The following is a 23,359-nucleotide window of genomic DNA, read 5'->3' as shown; positions in this document are numbered from 1 at the left end:
TGAACATAAAGAAGTGGTGAAAGACGAGATCGACCGAGAATTTTGATTTTTCACGCAAGTGTTGCCAACAGTGAGCGTTTTGAATCGATATAATAAAGTGAAGAAGCGATGATTGGACATCCAAATTATATTACAAATTTAAAAAGCATTATTACCAGCATTAAGAGTAAGTTTCCTGTGATGAACCCAATTCTATCAAATCAAACTAAGTAAACTCGTAATGAAGTACACAATACAACACCAACAAATCAAAACTATCCAAGTTGGTATTCATGAAATGCCACGCGTTCATTAGGTCTATATATGGAACAAGTCCCACACAAACTGACCACATCCATTTTGGTGGAATAATTTGACAAAACTACCGGATCAAACTGTGTCATGAGCATGCACGAGTCAGCTAATGAGGTCCATTGAAAGCCTTCCCAGGACTGCGTGTTGCCCGATCCAGACGTTCCGGGTGCCGTAATTGATTAATCATCGCTGCCAAAATCTGCCAAAATGCCATTGCCAGACGAAACTTGCCGCAACGCACGCGAGCGGTTTTGTGGTGTTACTCGCTGAGTAGTTGGACCTACCTTAGTGCTAGCTCGGTTCGTGCGTTAATCTGGTAGATATTGTTGTATCCAGGATGGTCCAGATCGTGACAGATGCAGGCCACCAGCAGGACCAGTACCTCCAGTTCGCCCAACCGCTGAACCAAGTTCGTGTGCCAGGTGATGGCGTACATCTGAAAGTAGAGGAGATGAAGGGGAGTAGGATATAAGTCACGGGCAAAGCTTGCCAGACAACTGAGACATTGAATAGACGAAGACGTCAGCCGCTCGAAGATATTCGTCACTGAAAGCAGAAAGCTCACATGGCGTGCATGTAATTGCAAGTGTGTTCTATCCGCTATGACTTCCGCTCCTGGTGGTGATGACCACCGGATGGGTAATGATCCGACGCTTGATTACGTTCTGGAACACAGGCGCCATGAAGCATGAGCCCAAATTGCCATTCATAATCAGAGAAAATCACCCCATTGTGGGTGCTTCCAAGGAACTGCTTCGGGGGTCTCCTATAAAAGCGTTTGGGTACCATCGGTTTCTCAACAGACGTTTTGGGCAATTCGAAGCAATCGGTCGACGGGATGAAGTATTTCGCATTGTTGCTCCTGCTGGCGATCTTCAGTGGAACACTCCTGCTTTCGGGAGTTTCAGCAGGTCAGTAGGAATCTGTACTACCAGCCTCTTGCCATCGATACTAATCGAACGTGTTTGTTCCGGTACGAACAGCCCATGTTCCGGTGCCCTACTTCGACCAGCGGCTACACATCGGTCCGCTGAGCAGAAGCGAGATGGCATACCTCAAGCGCCTGGTGGATGATGACGATGGAGAGATGCGAGAGGTTACGACTAGCCAGCGGCCTTCGGTCGTCGATGAGGACTCGGACTCGTGGGACAATTCCTGTGTCAGTGAGGCCGTGAACGAAGGAGGCTTCAGCCAGGAAGAACCCGCCGAGGATCCTCCAGCGGAGGATGAGTAGAAAATGTTTGCACGGCGTGGAAAAAGTCTAATAAATGTTTAAACAAATAAACCAAATCTTTGCTCCTTTGAATACAACACCCCCGAAGCAGCAAAAAGACAAAAAAATGAAGTCCGCAACATTTAAAAGCTCTATGGCAGGGCGAACGAAACCTGCATTCGTACGACCGGGAAAGGTACAATATGAGTTGCGCTAAACATGAGTAATGGCTTCCACCATCCGTTATGTAGGATACTAATTCCAAACGAACGAAGATGCTGTCTGGATTCCAGCAACACACACACACATCCGGCCTTCCACAATGGAGCCACAATTAGCGAGGTAGGATGCGCCGGTGTACCATAAATTTCATTTAGTACGACATATGTTTGCACTATCGCGAAACGGCAACCAGCTCCAAATGATTTAGCGGCCCACGAGTTTCCCTATTCAACCCACCCGACCCCCTTTCCTCCCACCCATATGCGGAAGTAATAGCGGATGCATCACCATTGCAGCTTGGATGGTCCGTCATCTTAGCTCTATGGAACTCATTAATCAGAGTCGATTTCCCCGCGTGCGTTAGTTACAACACGGGACGGGGTTGGAGCATCTCGTAGTTCATAGTTCGCGTCAAGCTTCCCGGGAGGCCAAAATGGCAATGGATGGGATGGGAAGGTACGTTGCGTTGCAGAGTCAAATTCTGAACCGGAAGATTGCAATAGACCATCGCTGCAAGGTCGGACTGAATGGAAATGACTCAGATTTGAAAGGTTCTTCGGAACGTTGGCAGTTTCAAGCTTCTTGCTCAAAAAGTTGGGTCACGTTCGGCTTACGTCTGATACTTTCAACGTGCTCACGGTGCGTCATCGTTCTCGTCCGGGGTTGGAACTCTTGTTACAGTGGCATGATATGCTGGACATCTACATACCGTGGGTGCAGTTTTTGAGGCGGATAGACACCGGGTGTATTCTTTAGAGTTCAGCGCCACCATTATCGAAATGGTAAGCCGGTCCTCGGCGCAGAAGAACTGCATGACAATGTGTGTAACAGACAAGTCCATCAAAACTCACCCTGCCATAATGGGATTCTGTGAAAGTGGTACGTCCAGAACGGACACCCTGGATCTTGGAGGGCATCAATTCCAAGGGAAGACCAGATTTATTGCGTTTTGTGAAAGTGCATCCCGAGAAAGGATCAACACATGTTTCGCATACTACTAGGGAAAGTATGAATTATGATAATACAACACACATTTCGATTGCGAATGCACACTCTCTACCATCTTCCCTTGGCCAGTATTCTGCTTCAGTCCATTTGAGGCAAACTATTTTGCTGCGCTAGCGTTCCCTCTGTCCATTCCCGCCGAAGGAAGACTTCAATTTATTTATGTCTATTCATCACCCTTCGGCCAAGTGTATTCCATTCCTGCGTTCGGAACCACCTGCGATGTCCTACGGACGCGAACGTCGAAGGAGGACGAGCCGAAAAAAAAACAACCCGATGGCGCTCGGTCACGATGCTGCTCTCCGTGTGCACCGGTGTGATAGATTGAGCGATCAACTGGAACGGATGGATGCCATTTTTCCCATTGTTACGCTGACGGTGCATTGTCGTGGCCGGCCACGCAACCGGCGTTCGATTGCATTTAAGGGACGCTAGATGAGTGTCCGTCATTCAGATTTTGCATTTTGATGACAGGAAGCGAACGGACGAGACTTTCCGAGTGCACAGGAAATGGCACTTAGGGCGATTTGATTTGATGCAGTGCAGGGTTTTAACATCTTTACCATAAAAAGCATTCGTGAATCAATTTTCTTTTAAGACTAATTGATCCAAGTCTTATCATTGAGAGGTACAAGTGACAAAGTTGCGCAAAAGTGAACGTATTTTCTTGATGCGGGAAACTACAACACAACTTCGTCTGGTATCTCGAGCCAGTAACGTTTGACATTAAATTCTTACTTCCAAACGCCACCGTGAGGCGTAGAAGCGAGTAAAAGTGTCCGTCGACGGATGTGGAACGGATGAGGAAAATCCAGTATTCCAGATTTGATTGCCACTTGAGCCGTTCCGTTTCGCGTACGAGCGTTATTAGCTCGAGTGGGTAGAGAAAGACGATGAATTTCCTTTGGTGGACACCAGCGACGAAAAATGCCAACCTTTGCCGAAGAGCGAAAACGCAATTATTTACCCTACTTGGTTGCAGCACCGAGTATTCACGCCGGGCAAACAAATACTCGCGCCTCGGTGAAGGTTGGAGGAAATAAGTGGACTGCTTAAACTGCGCCATCGTCGGTCGGAGCCAATGCTAATGAGATAATTCTCACGACACCCGTATTACACCAGGTTTTCCAGCCGGCGACCGGGAAGCCACCCTGCTCGGTGAGGAGGAACTCCACCTGAGGTCCCTTTTGCCGTGTGGCATCATCCGTTCGCTCCGTTCTTCATCTGTATGCAAATGAAATTCATGTTTCCAAAATGTGCAGCATTTCTTCGTGAAATTAAATTCCCGGGTCGTGATTTCGGCGACTGGCGGAGGGAACGGGAAAATGAGAACCGCATCGCTTCAGGTGCCACTTTTTGGTATCTTGCTATAAGGGAATAACATTGGCGCTATTTAATTCTATCGCCATTTCCGATGGGTATGCAAGCAAATTGCGGACAATCAAAGAGGGGGGGAATTTAGAATGCACTTCAAGAGAAAAATGTGACAGTTAACGTTGTGAGTGGAAGCAAAACTAAGATAAAAAAGGATTTTTGAATGTTAAATTAAAACGGTGATGTAGAATTCCTTAGCTCTTGCCACATTTTCCTCATTTATTGGTAAAGGCATGCAGTTTATTACGGTTCATTCGTTTCCAGGAAATCATTTTAATTTCACAGCATGCATATTTAATGTGACTCTAGGAGTACAAACAAAAGCAATCATTCTGATGAAATTTATTCAAACTTCTCCTGAAGGTATATTGCGCTGCAATAAAACGCATCTTCTGTGTAGTTGATTAACACATCAAAAAGGTACGTTGTTCTTGGAAGAAGTAGATTGCATATCACATAAAAGCATTCGTAACCTGGCGGCAAGAAGGCGCATTACAACTTCCAACCCCCGGGAAAAGTTGAAATGGGAAATCTGATTAGTTAAAGTGAACTGCCCTCCCTCCTTCTCTCCCTCCCCCTCCTCATTACATACCATCTGGGCAACGCAGAAGCAGTGCCGGTAGTTGTGGAACGGTACGTCGTTGTAGTGCTTGTAGACCTCGTACAGCCACTCGCGCAGCGTCTCGATCGGTATGTTGAACTTCTCGAGCAGATTCAGCTCGACGAACATCGTCTGCATCAGGTGGATCACGTCCCAGTCCTCCCATTCGTACGAATCGAAGGCCGGCAGCCGCAGGGCGTTCTTCACCTCGTCCGGCAGCGTCCGGTCGCACGTCTCCAGGAAGCGCTTCTTCACGTCCGTGTGCTTTGGTAGGCTAGTTTTCCGATGGGGTGGACCGCGCGGTCGGCTCGATAAACCTGCCGTACGGAGGAGGGAGAAAGGAGCGGTAAGAAAAAAAGCTATTTATTTTAACTGACGTGAAGAACAAAAATCTCATAAACAACACCACCACCAACAGGATTATAAATGGAGAGGGAAAAGTGTACCGTGGCCGTTGGCGTGTTCAATACATCCCCGATCGGGGAAATATGTTTTGCGGGAAAACTTTTAACTTCTCCTTCCGCCTGCTTGCATCGAGTCACGTCCCCGGTTTCGAGTTGGCCTAGTTTTCCTTTCATTCAGTGTATCCATCAGAGTTAATGGAAACGTCATCATGCCGGAGCCATTCCTCGCTTTTCCGAGGCGAAAGATGTTTTTCCCACTTTCCCAAGAACCACACAGAAAACCGCGACATAAGCGCATCAGCGAAACGGAATGTCCCATGCAGTTCGAGCGACTTACTCGGGGATGATGTTCCGCGCGCTCGATGGGAAGAAATACGAGACCGTTCCGTATCAAGCTTTGGAAGGAGGAACGAAGGAGCACTAGCATTCGGTGTGAACGGGGCGGAAATGAAAAATGTATGCACAGAAAATACTCCCATCCGGCCAGATGTGGCGGGAGAGTTCCATGGGACGTCGAAACTGTCGTCCGCGGTCAAAGTTTTCCGCCCCTCCCTCGGTGGCGAGAAGTTAAACTTGGGAAAAGAAAATCGGCACCTGGCCCAGCGGTATTGAGTGGAAATTTCCGATGTCAAACCAAACGACACGGACAGACTGATTTTCTTAGAAACTGTAAGGGGATTTTACTAACCGGTTTTTACAATTCTTGGGTTGTTTTCAGGGATGGAAAAGGCATCATCAGAAGGGTTTATAGAATGAATGGATGGACACGTTTGAAAATCAACTGAAAAATAAAATGTGGAAATCTATCAATTCTCCAAGCATTTCATAGGAAAATTTTCATCTAGTGATTTTCACAACTCCTTGGCTATTTCTTGTGCTTCTACAATATTCAGATCAATAAGAAAAAAGAAACAGAAAATGGTTTCCACCATGCATCTCAAGACTTTATATTGGCCATTATTGTCCGAACTAAAGCATCTTCCTTCTAGATCCTAGACTCTTTTGTATTTTTCTCTGTACATTTGTTGTGCCACACACGGAACTGAACTGAATTAAATTGAAACATTCCTTTTTCAAGGAGCGTCAGGCAGATTTGTATAGAATGGTGAAAAGGTTGAGATCGAGGGAACAGAATGGTAAAAGAAAATAGGGCAGCGTGGAAAAGCGACTGCGATGAGGTAATTTTGTATCACAGCCAGATTCTACCTGTAACAAAGGATTCGGCCTGTCTTTGTGTGTGTGTGTGTGTTGCTTCGACCCAATGACGTTCTAGAATGGGTCATGGGAATGGGATTTCCGTCGCACAAAGTGGAGGACGGCTTCATCACGGATCGGAACAGCACTATCCCCCTGACCGAAATGAATAAGGCCATCGAGGATCGAGGGTGCGTTTTATGCGCACAATGATTGAATATTGATGTCGGGGCCCGGCTTGGATCTCCCGTAACCTTCAGGGGGGAAACTCCATGGTACTAAACTCAATCCCTCCCGGGTTGTAGGAAGAGAGGGAAAGAGTAGCAGAGGCCTTCCACCCGAACTCGATGACAATGTGGAAAAGTATAACCGCCTCTCGAACAATGCATCCCATTCGACCGTGGAAGTGGTGGACCATTTTTCCGGATAAAAGCGGATCGATACGTGTCTCGTGCGAGTAGTGCCGAATTGCCGGCCGTGCTTTGGCCAGTGGTGAAACAATAGAGAGCCTCGAGCGGGCAAAAAAGGGCCATGAAAAATTGAATCATCCGACGAAATATGGCAACTAGGACAATCCGAGTACAGTTTTATTGGATCCCGCCGACTGGAGCCGAATGTGTCATGAAATGTTTGAACTTATGGACACAAACGCGACAACCCCGAGCAGCGATGCGTGTAAATTGTCCAAAAAAATACCAGGTTATTTCAGAGTGGCGTATCATAGATAGGTTGGTTTGTTTCAAAAAGATAAAAAGGGAATGTGTCCAATGTCGAGCTATAATTGTGACATTCACGATGGAACAATGCATCGTGCATGGTCTCTACTAGTTTTGTAGCCTAAAAAAGGGGATGGATTCTTTTTAAGCTATGGTGCTGATAAAAATTGGCTTCAGAGCATCACAACTTGGGCATTTAGAGACAACTAACAGGAGGATGTGGACCTCAACCTAAAAAGAGTATCTAAAACAATGACAATAATATTATGAGAACGAAGGATTTTCATGTCGACATAAAAAAGTAGTATGTACAAATACCAAACGATCGTCGTTCTACGATGAGAACGAGAAATGTGTCTATAAAAAGAAAGAAATGACTGATATGTCCATGACGGACCAGAGAGAAATGGAAACCGATTTAATGAGATGATGCTACGCCATACGCAACGAAACGGGTTTAGCAAAGGTTCTTTATCCAGTATATCATTTGTTGGGTACGATTCAATTGAGGATGCTACTCAACATTCGTGTGCTTGCCATTCATGGTGGAAATGAAAAAAACCGTAAGGTCAGCTTTTAAGTTTTCGACCCGAGATCGATGGCGTATCGCAATTTTTTTTTTCCCAAACCCACGCCCATTATGCCATGGCAAGAAGCCATCATTTATCCCGTGCCAAATTTACAAGGTTGATGAACGTAACGAACGGCGATTCATCCATCCTTTCCAGCCGGAGGTTTCTGCTATCTCGGGGCCGGTGGAAGGATATCAATTTCTTTTTTTTTTTTGGCTTTATCAAACTCGCTCGAATTATTTTCTTCATCACCGAACACGGCGTTTGTTCGGGCGCAGGTAAAAGACCTGCCGGCTTCTTGTTCGACCGTTATCTGCGCTTTCAACTGTCAAACCATCAATCTTCAAGGAACGTAGGGCCGAATCGAACCGGGCTTGTGCGTTTACAACGTTGAGCCCTTTTGTGGCAGCGACGATAAGGGAAGAAAATGGCGTGAGAAAAAGGGGGGGGGGAAAAGAGCTTTTGCTACCAATTATCCTTTTAGTATCCACATTCTCTTAGTTTTTTCTCACACGGTGCTTTGCATCAAAATATCCTCGCGTTTCGTTGGTGGCTCCATCTGGTGAGTTGGTATGCAGTTGTTGTTCGTTTGATAGAAAAATACGTTTGGATTCCGCCCGAGCCGTAAGACGACACCCGTCTCCATCAGTCACCCGCCCGAGGGTCCTATTTCTAGACGCACAACACCCGGTGGCCCACAATTCCCCATGCAGTAACGGGGGAACACTCCCGGGGAAGATTGATTACAATTCTACGTGGGATTGGTTTGTTATCGAGCACGTGGAGGTCGCCTGTGTGTGTGTGTGTGTGTGGCTTTAACTCCGTTGCTATCCATCGTTACTTTCTGCTTCGGCCAGGATCTGGATGGTCGTGGGTGGACTTTCAATGGCGGAATGTAGAACAATGTTGCCATTCAATACATCACGCCGACGCTAGAACCTTCGAACCGTCGGTGTTTTACTGTGACAGTTGAAAATGGTTCCAAAGGGTCAGGTGCAACCCGAATCGATCAGGAAATTCCGGAGAAAGAAGCATCGATATTCGAAAGATATAGACAATCTATTCGTTACTTACAGGGAGGCCGTAGGGAGCTACACCTTATCGCTCTTAAATAATTCCATCGTAGCAAATTGCAAAGGATGCAAACAGCCACCGAATTCTGAAAACGAAAAACTTTACATAACGCTTAGCGTTCATAAAATTGGATGGGTTGCAGCCATTCCCTAATCATGGTCCGATGGCGAAACGTTGGGAAAAAAATGCCCAAAACATTAACAAGCTTTATTACAAGCAGCTGTTTTCTCCAAACGAAAAAAAGGGACGCCTTTACCGAAACGTATCTGCACCGCAACCGTTGGCAACAAATTTCTATACCACGAAATAAACTTCGACGAATCGAACCCATGTCTCGGCGGGTTTGGAATCCGAAAATCTGTGCTTATGACCCAAAAGTTCAGATCTACCACCCTCTTCCAGCGGCTTCCCTTTTACCTGTCCCGACCATATCGGAGAGGGGTGCCAATTTGGCTCCGGAACCAATTGGAAATGTGAAACGACCCATTAACAATGCGAAGAATGCGGTTGCGGGCGAAAACCTCTTGCGGGGGAGGATTTGGGGAAAATTTGTCCCAGGAACCGGATCATTTATCCGATCGTTTACCGATGGTTGGTTCCGGGTAGGGGACCGGGTGTCACAGAAAGGAAGCTTGTTGGAATTCGTTTCTTTTGCTTCTACAATGCGTTGTCCTCTAGAAACGCGCCGTCCTTCAATTATGGTACGAGCAATAAAGTAATTTTATTTGATTTTTGGCTCACTGCAGACTTTCTCGACAAAGGAAAGAACATACAACAAAGAAACGCCACGATCCAGCGTAAGGTGGAAGGTTATAAGCACTTCATATCCATTTCGCTATGCCATTCCATGAAGCAGTTTACTATGAGGACGCCAGAAAGGACGCGAGAAGAAAAGTTGTGGAAAACGCACAAACCGAACACCACTCCGACCAGGTTTTCCCATGCCCCATGGGAATGTACACAAGCAGGGGATGCACGACGGGCCGAACGACGGCCAGCATGCCGTTTACGAGGTTACCTTCCGCCTTTTGTTTGTGAGAAGATGGTTAACGTTTTACTCACAATTTTATTGAAATTGTATGACGTTAAAGTGGCTCTTAAAATTTAACCTAACGAAAATTGGAACGAGGCCACCGATTGTCGAGACGAATGCTAGAATACTACGGGTGTTCCGTTAGCAAAACGTCCCATTTTGAGCAAAACAATTGATAGCTTATAACGGGAGTTTTTGTTCATACTTGGGATGGATTTATTTTTCCCGAGTGAGACTTGAATACAGTCAGGTACTTAAAGGACCATTTGGGGTACTTTTTACAAGGTGTTGTTAAATTGGATGAAAATTGACATGATTTGGCTTAAAAAGTACCCAAACGAAAATTAACGTTTGAAACTGAGATCTTCCTTATGTCTTCTACGGAACGCCTTGTTAGGGCTACCCTCCAAGTGTTAAACCTCGCACACACGGACGGATTTTCAATTAATTACACACCGGCAACCTATCAGATTTCGACGAACTGGGTCAAGTAGGTAATTAGGCGAATCATGACAAACCCTTCGCTGCTACAACCCCTTCGAAACTCATTATGACGTAAGGATTAAGGAGTGGTTTGTGGAAGTAATTAGGGGAAACATGAACAATCTGGAGTAAAGGACAAGGGTTTCTCTAATGACATCCTCGCCACAAAATTAAAATGATCTGATAGTTTTTATAAGTCTGGGTGTGCCATTTTAGGGATTCGATCCAGCCAATCCGGATCCACCTTCTTCCGGAACTGCTCCAGATCAACACCAACGAGACAAATCCGGGACCCAATGAATCCTATTTTCGGCCTTCAAAGATGGTACATTTGGAATCTAAGAGATCTGAATATGGGCTTTGCAACAGAATTCCAACAGAATCTAAATACAGGTTCCAGATCCTGATACTCATTGTAGATCCTAGATTCAATATCCAATTCAGATGAAGTCGTAATACGTCTGAGTGCGGCGTTTTAGGGATTCTATTGAATCAATCCGGATCCATCTCCGATGTCCACCCAAATTGCTCCGAAGTCCTATGACAGAAGACAGGAAACAGATCCGGGTGCCGAAAGATCCTATATCCGGATTCCAAACATGTCAGTTAACATGGGATTTAAATCACTCAGGATTAGTGTGAACATCTATATCTGGATTCAGATCCCAATCTCAGATCCCAGATGAAGTATCCATTCCAGATAGATTCAACTAGGCTTCTATGGCATACTTACACAGCCAGTTCATCCTTTCGGCAAATTCAATCTTCCTCTTCAGTTCCTTAATCAGCAGCTTCAGGTCGTTGTCAGTGATGTTGTCCAGGTTATCGTACATCTGCTGGAACTGCTTCGGCGTGCAGAAGTTGTTCGTCAGTTCCGAGATTCGCCTTCGCAGCCGTTTGCTATGATCACAGCCTGCCGGTTCACCCTCCGCGCCCGAACACCGCCGCGTCGTTGGTGACCCTGTCGGTTGATCGGAACCGTTCAGTCCAGCCAATAGTTTCTCCTTGCGTACGGTAGCACCATTCTCCTCGCCTTGATCGCCGCTGTCTTCATCGGAGGACCCACTGACGCCCTCGTGTTCGTCTTCGCTGGCGCTGGAGGTGTCACTACCGATTCCGGTCCTTGCGAAGCACCCGCGCCCGATGGCACCGGCTCGTTGGGGCCTTGCCGGTGAATCGGGTCGGACCGCTTCGTCGTCGTCTTGCCCCGTTGCCACGACCGTCTGCTGGCTGCAGCATTCACTGCTCGTTTCCGTGGTCAGCGTTACCGTATCCTCCTCCTCGTCGAGCGACTGCTCCCGATCGGCTGCGGCCAATCCCTCTTCCGCGCCGTCGTAAATCGATCGCAGCGGTTGTGAGGGAACCGCGGATGGTATGTTCTGTGGCGGCTGTTGGTTCGTGGGAAGAGCTGGCTCCACCGCCGCCGGATCGTCGTTGGTGGGAAGAAGTAGCGCGCAGTCGGACACCGTCGATGCTGCACTCGGGAGAAGATCCTGCTGCTGCTGATCCAGGTCGGTGCCTTGGTTCATAGTACGTTCCCGATCGGCCGGTGGTTGCCACTGGCCGCCCTGCTGTTGCTCTTCCGTGTCCAGCGCTACCGACCTCTCGTCGTTACGCTTCGATCTCGTTTTTTTCTTCTTAAACTTCTTCACTCTCGAATCCTCCTCCCTTGGATCCCCTTGTCCACCGGGGCTGTGAGATTTGCTTCGCGTGTGTGCTCGCGCACGTCCCGATTCACCGCGTCCACAGGTGCGATAGAACGCGATGACCAGATTTTCCAACCGATCTAGTTTGCGGACCCGCTCGTTGGCATCACTGAATTCGGTCCGGTCGTCGTTGGCGTGATCTGCTGGAAGTGGCTGCTGCTGGTCCTGCCGCTCATCACTGCCACCGGTGCCCTCCGAGACGACCGATCGGGCCCAACATTCGTCCGCCACCGACGATACCTCCTCGAGCGAAGTCCCGGGTGATAGTTCCTCGGGCAACTGATTGGAGTCCGGCTCTGGTTCTTCCCGCTGCAGCTGGTCCGGCGACCCCGGTGGAACCGTGGGCGGCGGTGCCGATCGTGTTGGCGTCTGAGCGGCAAGGGTCGGACGTAAGCGCAGTACGCTCGTGGGCGGATCGTCCAACTTTAGCACGATGCGCCGGTGCAGATCCTTCAGCTCGGTGAGATCCCACTTCTGCTCGAGATTCCGGAGACGGTCGGCTATGTACCCAAGGTCGGCTAATAGCTTCACATCTACGGTTCCGTCCTTATGGTACATTCGAGGGCTCGTTACGCGTCCGTTGCCGCCAGCGGAATAGTTGTTGCTGCCTTACTTCGTTCCCTCGGACGCCACTGGCTTCAGGCGAGGTCTCAAGTTTCGTTTGTGGTTTGCGGAAGTTGAAGTCATTAAAACTCTCACGCTCGATCGCTAGTGGACTTCAAGGATGTTAATTCGAAGTCTGCAAGAAGAGTCAGAAAAGAACGAAAACATTAATGAGAAAATGAACAAATCAGAATGTATTGAACGATTCGAAGTAATTACAAAAGAACCTTACGATGCCGTTTGGTGTTAAAAGCTACAGTCTCATATTCCTCTCGACAGCTCACAGTATCGAACCTTTCTCATCCTTGGCAAAAGTTCCCACTAATTATGAAATACTCATTGCGACCCGGACGATAACCCGTGGCGTCCTAATTATCTTTACAGCTCTTCTTCAGTTAGCAAAATGGAAGCAATCCTTCATAACTAATGCCCCTTACCCAGGTTTTTCCCTCTCCACCCCCTTCGCCAGCAGGGTTTTCCTTCTCAATCCTTTCCTCGCTTTCGGAGGAAGGAAACTTTTCTAAAACCTGTTGCCATCGTTCGAATAACTCGAAACTTATACAGTGACCTGCCCCGCACATCACCCTTCTCACACTCACATTCCCGTCCAGCTCCATTGAAACCCTTCTTGCGATATTTCAGACGGACAGGCCGATATCGACGTAGCCTCCGTTCGGAGGGGCGAAGGTTAAAACATTTTAAAATGGGATGCTGACTTTTGATCCCTTTTCCCCCGGTGCCGCCGCACGCACCGGTCGACTTTCTGGTGCGGGGTTAACAACGGTCGGATGTGTCAAAAGTGTCAAAATTCGCTCGCTCGAAAGCCGCTTTCGACACTCGCTTGAGCTGCGGCCCGTTGTTGAGCTTTCCCGTTCGGACTGTTGTTTGCTCACCGCGGTCCATTTCCCTTGCTCGCCCTCCCCTGGGGACCTTTTTTGTGAAGTCCACTCCACGTCCTCCGATACGATCGAAGGGCGAACCCGAACCCGGGAACTTGAGTGAACAGGGCTCGGCCACGCAGTTGGTTTTATGGACTGCTCGTCAATGACGGCTCGATGGAGAAAGCAGAAGGCCAATAAAAATACAACCATATAGAAAAACTCCATCTTTCCAAAAACACATCACCGAGGACGCTTCGGTTCATGTGTAGCGTGTGTGTGTTTGACGCTCCGAATGCTTTCTTTCGTCCGGTTTCCGCTCTCCCGGCAACTCGAAACTCGTAACGCACGGTGGACGAAATAGAATTATCCAACTAATTTCAGCTGAGTGCTTTGGGCACATTTTAGACAATTCTTTCGGACACTCACGTAGTACCGGTGCTTCGACCCGGGTTGACAGGTTCGGGTCAAGGTGCCAAGGCGGAAAGTGTGACGCACGTAGACGGTAAAGGCACTGACGACGAATTTCGTGCCAAATGCGGAAAACTGCCAACAACACTAATAAAATAAACATAATACAAAGTGTTCCGCACAGCACGTCACATTCCGCTTACTGTCTATCAATCATTTCGCTGCGGGTTCGCTTGGATTTACAGCCGTTGAGAGCAGTAGGCTGCGAAGGAAGTGCACTTTAAATGCTCATGTGATTAGCCCCTTGTTAGGCAAAAGACATTTATCATCAATGCAACGCGTTCTGATGTGTCTTTCAACTCACTCGATACGTCTCAAACATTGTTGCATTCACCACAGTTGAATAGTTATCGTTCGCTAATGGATTAGCACGCTGTTGAATAACTAATGACTTCATTTGCCTATGAAATGACTCAAACTGATCCCACATCACAAACAAACAAACAAACAAACCTCCTAAACTGTCAAACAACACAAGATCCAGCATGTTTGACAAGTTTACATTGTTTGCAAACTTCAAGCGAAAGAAAAAGTGTAATTTTGTTGATATTTTTACCTTTGACAGTTACACATAATGCGATCAATTGAGATGACCCTTTCGGTGGCGGTTGGATCTCATGGAAAATTTCAAGAGTTTCCTTGCCTGACCCACCACCACACTTGACACATAAAATGGATGCAGCATCCCCAAAATTCGGGGCCCCGGAGATGGGCCATTGTGGTTGATCTCTGACAGTTGAAAGTGTCAAAATGGTTCCCGGTCCTCGGAAAAAAGGGTCAAACATTTCGGTCGCCTGATATCTTTCTCAAGGATATCGTACTTTTCAATCTTCAGGGAGCAAGGAGATGGGTGAACGGAGAAGAGTAAAAAACCTTTTCAAATACACATGCACACACACACACACATATGGAGCGCAGGTTCTATTTCCCCGCCCCCCCCCCCCCCCACCCCCCACTCGCGTAACATCCAAATCGGAGTGAAGGATATTGTGAAACTTTTTTGTCAACGATAGTTGAAATACCCTTGTTGGATGTTGAATCCCTTTCCCGTCAGCCAACCGATGACGAAATCATCGTGCTCGTCTTGATGATGATTAGAAAGTTTTTCTGATGGGTTTCCCATTCCTCCCGTTTTTGCCACTGGTCTGACCATTGATGCCGTTATTTTATTATTGCTTTACGTGTAAAAAGGTAAGGTCAAGTTCACCGCAAATAATCGAATCGCATTATACCAACAGCACGGTTCCCGTATTCCATTCCAAACCTTCCCAATTTCTTTCCTTTCATGCAATTTCAATAACCAATTGGTACGCCGCACTTCAGGGAGTGATTATTATCCGTCCCTTCTTCTTTTTGGTGAGGATTTGAAAACGATACACAGTCCATCGCTCGGGTGCAGAGAGTTGAGTAAATTTTAAGGCAGTTAGTGCGCCATTTACCAGCACTTCCCGGGACACACGGTCCGTAAATATGAGCGTAATCACATTTAAAACTTTCGCTCCAACCGAAGGGTCGAACAAATGAGAAAGGATTGCGTGTGGAGAGGGACTTTTTTTCCTTCGCTTGCCCACTGGACGAGCGCTACAGGTTGATATTCTCCATGTCTCAACCCAACTTCCAGCGTTTTGTAACTTGCCCGGTGTCCTCGAGCCCGTCTCTTTACATAGTGTGTCGTTGGACTGAAATTCGTTTAAAATAAAAAAAAAGAACCGGAAAGGTTTCGCCCGGTCGGTTGGATACGCGACGCCGAAAAAGGGTCACCCGAGAAATGATGGTTTCCTCATGACTTTGCCCGCGCCGCAATTGGATTCTGTGGTAGTTTAATTGGATTGTGATGAACCTTTCGAAGCCGCTCCGTGCACGGAAGCGAACGAGCGCCGGTGAGTTTACGATCACTTCCGTAAGTTCGGTCACCTTCGGAGGGCACCTAATGGCGGACGGGACCGGTTTGTGCGTCCGTGTTGCCGGTCGTATCGTTCGGAGCGAAATTTAAAACCCTTCAATATTTGATCCCATCGAAACCCTTTCCTGCGGGTGCTGCTTGTGTTGGTGGAGTGGAAGGAACCGAAAAAGGACACCTGCACATGACATGCCGGTAGTGCTCGCAACGGGTCCGCTGGGACGCTGTAAAGTAAAATGGGCATGATCCGCACACACTGACCGTGTTTGAAATAATCAGCATTCTACAAACTGATGATTCGTGATCCGGACCTGCTTTGCGAAAAAAAAAACGAGGCTCGTAAAAATAAACTTCCCAATGGAGGCGCCTGGTCGTTCGTGAAAAAGACCTACCTTTCGAGGTCATCCACGGGGTACCTGTCACGTGGCACATACACACACACACAAACGCACACACAAACATATTCTGGTTGTCAATCTGTTGATTTATCTGTACGACTGCAGCATTGCATCAGCCGTCCGGCACCGGGCCAACGGCGCGATGTCAAGCGAAGCGCAATGGCTCAGATAACCATTAGCACTAATTAACGTATCGCCGTCCATCTGCCTTTCGAACAAAAACCACGCCACGGTCCTTTACTTTGTTGCCACGGCTCTCCGACACGGGTTGGATGGGATGATCGTGCCCATTCCCTCGGGGGTTCAACGGTGATAACCTCCGCTACTACGCCCTTTCCACAAACTATAACCCGGGAACGCCCGCTTCCCGAAGGGAAGATGATTTCCGTCACCACCGTCGATTAATCGATTTCCGAACCAACCAATTACCCGGTGGCGTTACCGGCGGACCCGGATCTGTACGACCTGGTGGTTATGTAATCTTTGCTCGAGCGGAATGTTGTTTGGGACAAAACACGACCGGCGATGATTTTGGGAATCTGTTACGCAATAATCCTTTTTTTATTCCGCTGCACATAACTGCCATTCGGACAATTACAGTCATACATGTCAATTAATTGCCATATACCTCAGATCGTTTTCACCTTTCCTACCTGCATATTTCAATGAAATTTGATGTACAGTCGTTAATTATTTTGAACGGTTCAATCATGCAATCGATCAGCGTTAATGTCAATAAAGTTGTATGTAGTCCATTCCGTGTTTGAGACACAGTTTTACTGAAGACTATTTAGCATATGAGAGTGGAATGGAATTGCAAAAATGTATGGTAAATAATGGCATACATTTTCAGTGTGTTCTTTTCTTTTCTCGTATTATAATAGTCCAATATTACGTTACATTCTAATATAACAGTTAAACCTCGATTTATATAAATACCCTTGCTCTTAATTTTAAATAGTCACCAGTAATTAAAAAAAAAAAACAAGTAAACGAATGACATTAAGGCACGGAACAGTCGAATGTTAAATGAACGAATATATTATTACACACAGCGTGTGCACCCGCAAAGGGTTTCCCTTGAGGTTCGGCTTCGAAAAAATCAAAACCAATTCGATGGCCGCACATAAAGTCCGTGCGAAAGACAATTCGATCCGACGGAATGGACGGAAATACACACGGATTACATATTGATCCTGTCCGTGCGCATGGTCGACAAAATCCGCTTTTCCGCTCGGGATGATTAAAATTAATGAATGCATCTCGCCCGCTATGCCACCGACACATAATGACGTAAGCTCCAAACGAGCTCGGCCCCAATTTGGGGTAATAATAAGCGACGTTCGGTGGGCGTGATGGTTCAATATTGGTGTCGGTTATTTTATTGCTTTTACAATTTCTACCATTTTCTTTAAATCACCGTACACCGTTACATCAAGTAAAAGCTGACATGTTTGTAGCACAGCTTTCAATCCAAACTATCTACAATCATCCATTTTTGAACGGCTGTATTTTGAAATAAATGCAATAATGAACACAAAAAGTAACTCGTTGTATTGTAACGAGCAGTGGAAAAGTCATGAAATATTTCATCTTAAGCCTGTTACGTCCATAATAGCCTATGGTGGGCCACAAATAAACGAGGAAAACTGACACTCGACGTGCTGCATCTGGTTGCACAAAAACTTCCTCCCGGCATCATAAATATTTTTCCCAAGCGACGATACGGCGGCATTGTTGGTTGTATTTTATTAATAATGTTGCATTTTGATTTTTGTCTGTTGCAAATGGATGCTTTTTGTGTACAATAACAACATCGTGGAAACATAACAGAAGAAACAGCCGACGATATTATATTTCACATGGAATTCGATTCAATTATTACTCGGCAAAATTATATTTTCAAGTTAAGCTTAAAAACTCACAAATTTAACAACAAACAACACCTGAGTACTCTTTGTTCAACTTTCGCATTCAATTATCAGCCATCGACAACATTCGCTCAGGAAACCATGGCCTGCAGGCCATCGTTCGTTGTCATGGCAAATAAAAATAAAAAGCAATATGCTTCTCATTCAATCACATTTGCATGATTTCCCCTCTCAAAAATCTCCCACTCCACTCCAATTTTCCACACACTACCCACACGCGCGGAAACATGCAAAGCCTTTGGTGGACAATGTAAGGCAGCTTTTCCAATACGTATCGCCGGAAAATCGGAAATTTAATCCGTTCGTATTTGTGTGCCTAGCGGTCTGCGGTTGGTGCGCGTATTGACGGGTGCGAAGGAATGTGCATGTGTGAGTGGTTGGATACGATGGAACATATTTCATAATTACTCGACCCCGCAGGGAAGCGCACCATAATTTTCCACGCCAAGTTCTCGCTCAGGCATCCGAGGCACCGGTGGAACATCTACGAGCAAACGGGGCGTGCGGAGGGGAGGGGTGAAGGCAAACACGATTAATGAACTTCAGGCAAATATTTCATACATTCTTTCCCGACGATGGGTGGGCGGCAGGTAACCGTTGCATTCCGTGGCATGGAAGTGCATGCGAAGTATGTGCGAGCCAACGTCGGTAGAGGTGAAATTGCAAAACGCAAAACTTTTCATGAAAGTACGAACTTAATTGACACTGATAAACAAGATGAAGGAATAACTTTTAATCATATGAAATCTAGCTGAATTAAACTCACAAGGAATTAAGCGCCTTTTAGACCGAAGTACGTTTAATTGAGAACGATAAACTGTGGTTCAACTATTCACAAATAACTAAGTGGAATTGGATTCAATTCAATAAATTAAGTTTTCAACACTAGCACTCATTAAACGTACCTTCTACGAAAAACACATTTGCGCACACTTTTCTAAGCCAATTTACAAAGGTTTCCATTTAGTTTGCCAACAAGCCTGCGAACGCTCTCAAACACGGGTTTCTTTATGGAATCTCACAATTTTCACCACCGACAACACAGCAAGCCCATCGCACGGGTAGACAAACACAAAATCCATTGGTTCCCGGAGGCGAAAGCGTGAAATTGCTTCCCGAAACTGTGGTTGTCTATTCGAGTGACCGCAAACTACCGTCAATCCGGAATAACACACGCCGCGAACGGAAGCAGTAGTTCCGAGGAGCCGATGCGTGCAATCGACCTCACCGGTCGAAACGCGAAAGCATCCATCTTACCACCTCTAAGGTAGCCCTCTGACGACCGCAACCGATGGAAACCGACGACCGCAAACGCTCGATCCTCGTTCCAAACAGCGGCGCGCACCTGGCGGGTTGTAATTTCAACTCGCTACTAAATGGGTCCTTGCGCGTGATGCGTCCACTGAGGGCACCAACATCCCCCGGAGACTCTAACACCACTCCTCGGGCGCCATCCCCCCCCTCCCACCTCCCATGGGAAACAGGAATAATGCGGGTAATATGTACGTGCAAAAATTTATCGCCTCCGGTGGGTGGTCCGTCCGCCGTCTAATTGCGCTCGTAAAAACTCCCAACGGTCCCACAATACGGGCTGGCGGAGGGGTGGCGCGGCGGGGTGTCCGAAAACAAAAACTGTCAACAACAGCGGCGGTGACATGGTGCCTGGTACGTGGCGCCCTAATGTGCGCCATCATCCAAAATCCGGCCGAAGTGAAGGAGAGACCAATTGAAACGGCCGTTAGGTGGCCAAATTTCAAAACTCACCGGGGCTTATCTCGCATGAATCCGTCCTCCGCAAACCCAGCGGAATGGTCCGAAAGTTCATCCATCCGGTCGGTGAGCGATGGGGGGGCAAGGTAAGCGGGAGCTCGATTTATGGACTATCGGTCGGGTGCAATTAAGCGTAAAACCTATTTCGTTATGCGAAAACTACCCTTTTGCACTACCGTTTCCCTATCGTGAATATCACCGTATGTGTGTGTGTGTGTGACCGTGTTTATGTATTGGATTATAATTCCTCCCACTCTCTCGGAAAGGGGCCCCCCCGTGCCATCTTCCATCGCAGGCCCGTATCCAGCGCAGCTCGTAAACGACCCTGAATATAATTGCCCATCCAACGAGCACTCCGTTCGAGGCAGAACGCGCGCGCACAAACGGCGAAGGACGTCACAAGCACCGGCCGATCGAGGGCCGTCGAGGGCAGTTAATTGGGTAAAGCAAATACACCCAATAGCAATAACAATGATAATGATGACAGTAATAATCAAAAACTGCACCCGAACCCAACGCTGGTCCCGGGCCATTTCGCGATCGGTTTCACCTGGCCAAATATAGCAACACAAAGTACGTCGTTGGCGTTCTGAAGGGATGCGTTTGTGGGCGAAAAAGTTGTCCAAAATTTGCAACCCATTACCATCGTTTGTGGTGGGGTCGATGTCGGTTGCTTTTTTGGGGTTGTTTCCATAGCAATTCTGGCACGAACCAAACACATTGGTTCGATGAAAAGTAACAATTGTTGTTTTCAAATTGTACTTCAAACATTTGTTGTAAGGTTAACAGTTTCCTATCTTAAGAATCAATAATAACCTGCAATAATTCGCCTTTAACCTATCTGAAACAATTTTAAAGACTCCTAACAAAATGTTCGTTTGCTTCAATAAATTTCTTTATCTCGTTAGTTAACATTGTAGCTTCATTCGATTCTACTCTGACGCCTTTGGCACAAAACATTATCGAGAAAACGAGTCGCTCGGAAACCGGGAAGCAAATCATACAACAGTTGCAACGCCGGTTCCAGATGTTGGTTGGAAAATCGATTCATGTTTATGTCGACCCGCGTTTCGTGCTTCACACACAGAACACGGTTGCAACGCTTGGAACGTGTCACGAAACAAGCTGGTGCATTAAATATTCATTTTGCAACACACCGTACGAGTTCGATTAATTCGCTTGCAAGACGTGTGTCGGCCGAAAATGGTTGGTGCCAAGTGCGAAAATGTTACCTATTATTGATCACTAAACTATAAATTGTCACCCGTGGCGCGTTACCGTAAAAACACATCGCCAGTTACGTGCCCGATACTACAATGTACCGCGAGAAGTGTTATGCAATAAAGGTATTGAATTTAAAGTACTTTAACTGAAGTGGAAACTGAGTACCAAACGAATGCAGTGACATAAGACTTATGCCTGACATAAGACATAAGATAAAAATAAACTTTTGCTTCGAAAGAATAATCGCGATCGTTTGCTTTCTGCAACGCGCTGGCTCACTTTAATTGTTAGATTTTGTTTCAACCCTTAATGAAACTTCCGCGATTCGCTGATAAAACTGAAACACGAAATGAAACGTCGGAAAGCAGAAACTGTGGGACAGGCTTTGCGAAAAAAAAAACACCAGTGCGATGTGCTTCTTCAGCAGATATACTCTTTCATCGGTGGAATCTGACTCATGACTTTCGAGCTTGCGAGTTCGCATCGAAAAGGATCAAAGGACGAAGGCTGCCGGTGCCCGGAGTGGCGTTTTGTTATATTTTTTTTTGTTCCATTCACCGTTCCCATTCTGCTTTGATAAATGTTCACCGAAGCCGAAAGCGTGGCGTCGAGGCAAGGTGTTAAATGGTTTTCCTTCACTCCGGCGGCATCACTTTAATTCGCTCACATCCATGTCGACATCCGTTTCGCTCGGTGAGCAGAGGGGGTACGGGGAGCGGGGAGTCTCCGGAAGGGACGCCGTAAACCGAAAGGATAGACAGACACCCTGTCAAACAGATGGATGAACAAAGGGGCACCAGATCTCAAAATATTCAAACCCATCATCGCGCCGTATCCTTTCGGTGTCCGGAACGCCAGTTGACAGGTTCCGCGCGCTGTCTGTGTGTGCGCGACCCGGACTCCGGGGCCGTCCCGATTGAAAACGCCTATCGAAGCTGGCGGGTTCGTAGTGCGTGTTCGTAGTCTTTTCCTTTAATCTAACATTTGTTTAGGACCCAGGCACAGCGTGGTTGCACGGATCGGATCTCGGGTTTTTGACTTTCGTTTGGAGGAGAAACCCAAAACCCAAATCAACGATTCCGTTCCGAGGCAAATCCGTTTTCCCTCGGTGTGTCCGCCATGATGGTGTACCTTTTGTTATCCCTCTCCCCCCTGCCTGCCCTGTTGAGAGGGTTACATGGCGCCCGTCGCCTGGGGAATCATTACTCCATACGAGAGGAATTTAACATCCGGTCGGAAGGGATTTCTATCGTTCGGGTTGAACTGCTTTAAAATATGGGTTCAAATATAAGCCGGTTCGGTGTTGACGATAGGTGTTGAAACCGGGAATTTGCTTACCATTAGAGGAAGGCAATAGGACACCTGGGTAAAGACACCGGTGGCCATTTGCTGGGAGAGTTACCTTAAAGGGTTGATTTCATGGTGAAACCATACGAAATGGGCGATATCTGAACCATTTTTATAAAAATTAATAAATGGGTCTAGCAAGTATATTTTTATCTAGCATTTGTAAATCTGATGGACTTTTCTTTTTGTTACAGATAAGTCGATAAGCTAAAGCTTTGTTAGATCAGCATCCAACATCAATCTGCAGGCTTTTATTTTTATTCGTTCCATCAATCTTTTTTCCCCGAGTCCAATACAAACCATCGCTCACAAAGGGGCACACATTTTGCATAGGATAATCGAACCGATGAATTTACAAGTCTACGGCGTACGAGTTGATCCCAGGATCCACAATGTGCATCCATTACCCGCCCAACGCCTACCCTTGATCTTTGTTGGCCTTGGATTTGAAAATCTTTCCAATCAAACAACACCCACAACCGGCAGCAGAGCCCATGAAGCATGTTCCCCGATAACGCAAATGTGAGCCGGCTTCCAGACGCGACGAAACCCATCGGCGCACCCGTGGCTCGAGGTCAGCATGATGCGGTTCGGAAGAGGGTCGCGGAACATAAAATCGAACATGCTCGAGACTCATCACAATCGGTTTCTGGTCGGAGCCTTCTTTTTTACGGTTTGCACCAATCATGAGATGAATATTAATCACCTGCAACACCGACGCCTGCTCCCGACGCGCCCGACGTCCGAAGATCCGAAGAAACCAATAAACCACCACCAACCAGGGAAGAACGCAGAATAAAAACGAAAGAATCCTGACCTTTTTTTTTGCCCCGGCGAAACGGCATCTCGCACCATAAAAATCGAAAACCAGCGTCAGCCGTCGCGAAATGTCTTGTTCTAGTTTATTTATTTCGCTGCTCATCTTTATGCATGGGTATCCATCAGC

General features: G+C 46.9%; 1 protein-coding gene across 1 annotated transcript in view; it reads right to left on the bottom strand.

The window, feature by feature from the left end:
• The window catches only part of LOC131268126 (high affinity cGMP-specific 3',5'-cyclic phosphodiesterase 9A), a 39,397-nt gene that overhangs the window by 9,353 nt on the left and 6,685 nt on the right, over positions 1 to 23,359 (bottom strand). Inside the window, exons 2-4 of the mRNA XM_058270800.1 lie at positions 10,919 to 12,630; positions 4,701 to 5,026; positions 579 to 730 (exon numbers count right to left, since the gene is read on the bottom strand). Coding sequence (XP_058126783.1) covers positions 579 to 730; positions 4,701 to 5,026; positions 10,919 to 12,449 — 2,009 coding nt within the window. The 5' untranslated portion in view covers positions 12,450 to 12,630. The remainder of the gene's footprint in view (positions 1 to 578; positions 731 to 4,700; positions 5,027 to 10,918; positions 12,631 to 23,359) is intronic.

This window comes from Anopheles coustani, chromosome 3 (genome assembly GCF_943734705.1).
Source record: "Anopheles coustani chromosome 3, idAnoCousDA_361_x.2, whole genome shotgun sequence".
Classification (NCBI taxonomy): domain Eukaryota; kingdom Metazoa; phylum Arthropoda; class Insecta; order Diptera; family Culicidae; genus Anopheles; species Anopheles coustani.
This window is presented reverse-complemented; position numbering and strand designations above follow the sequence as displayed.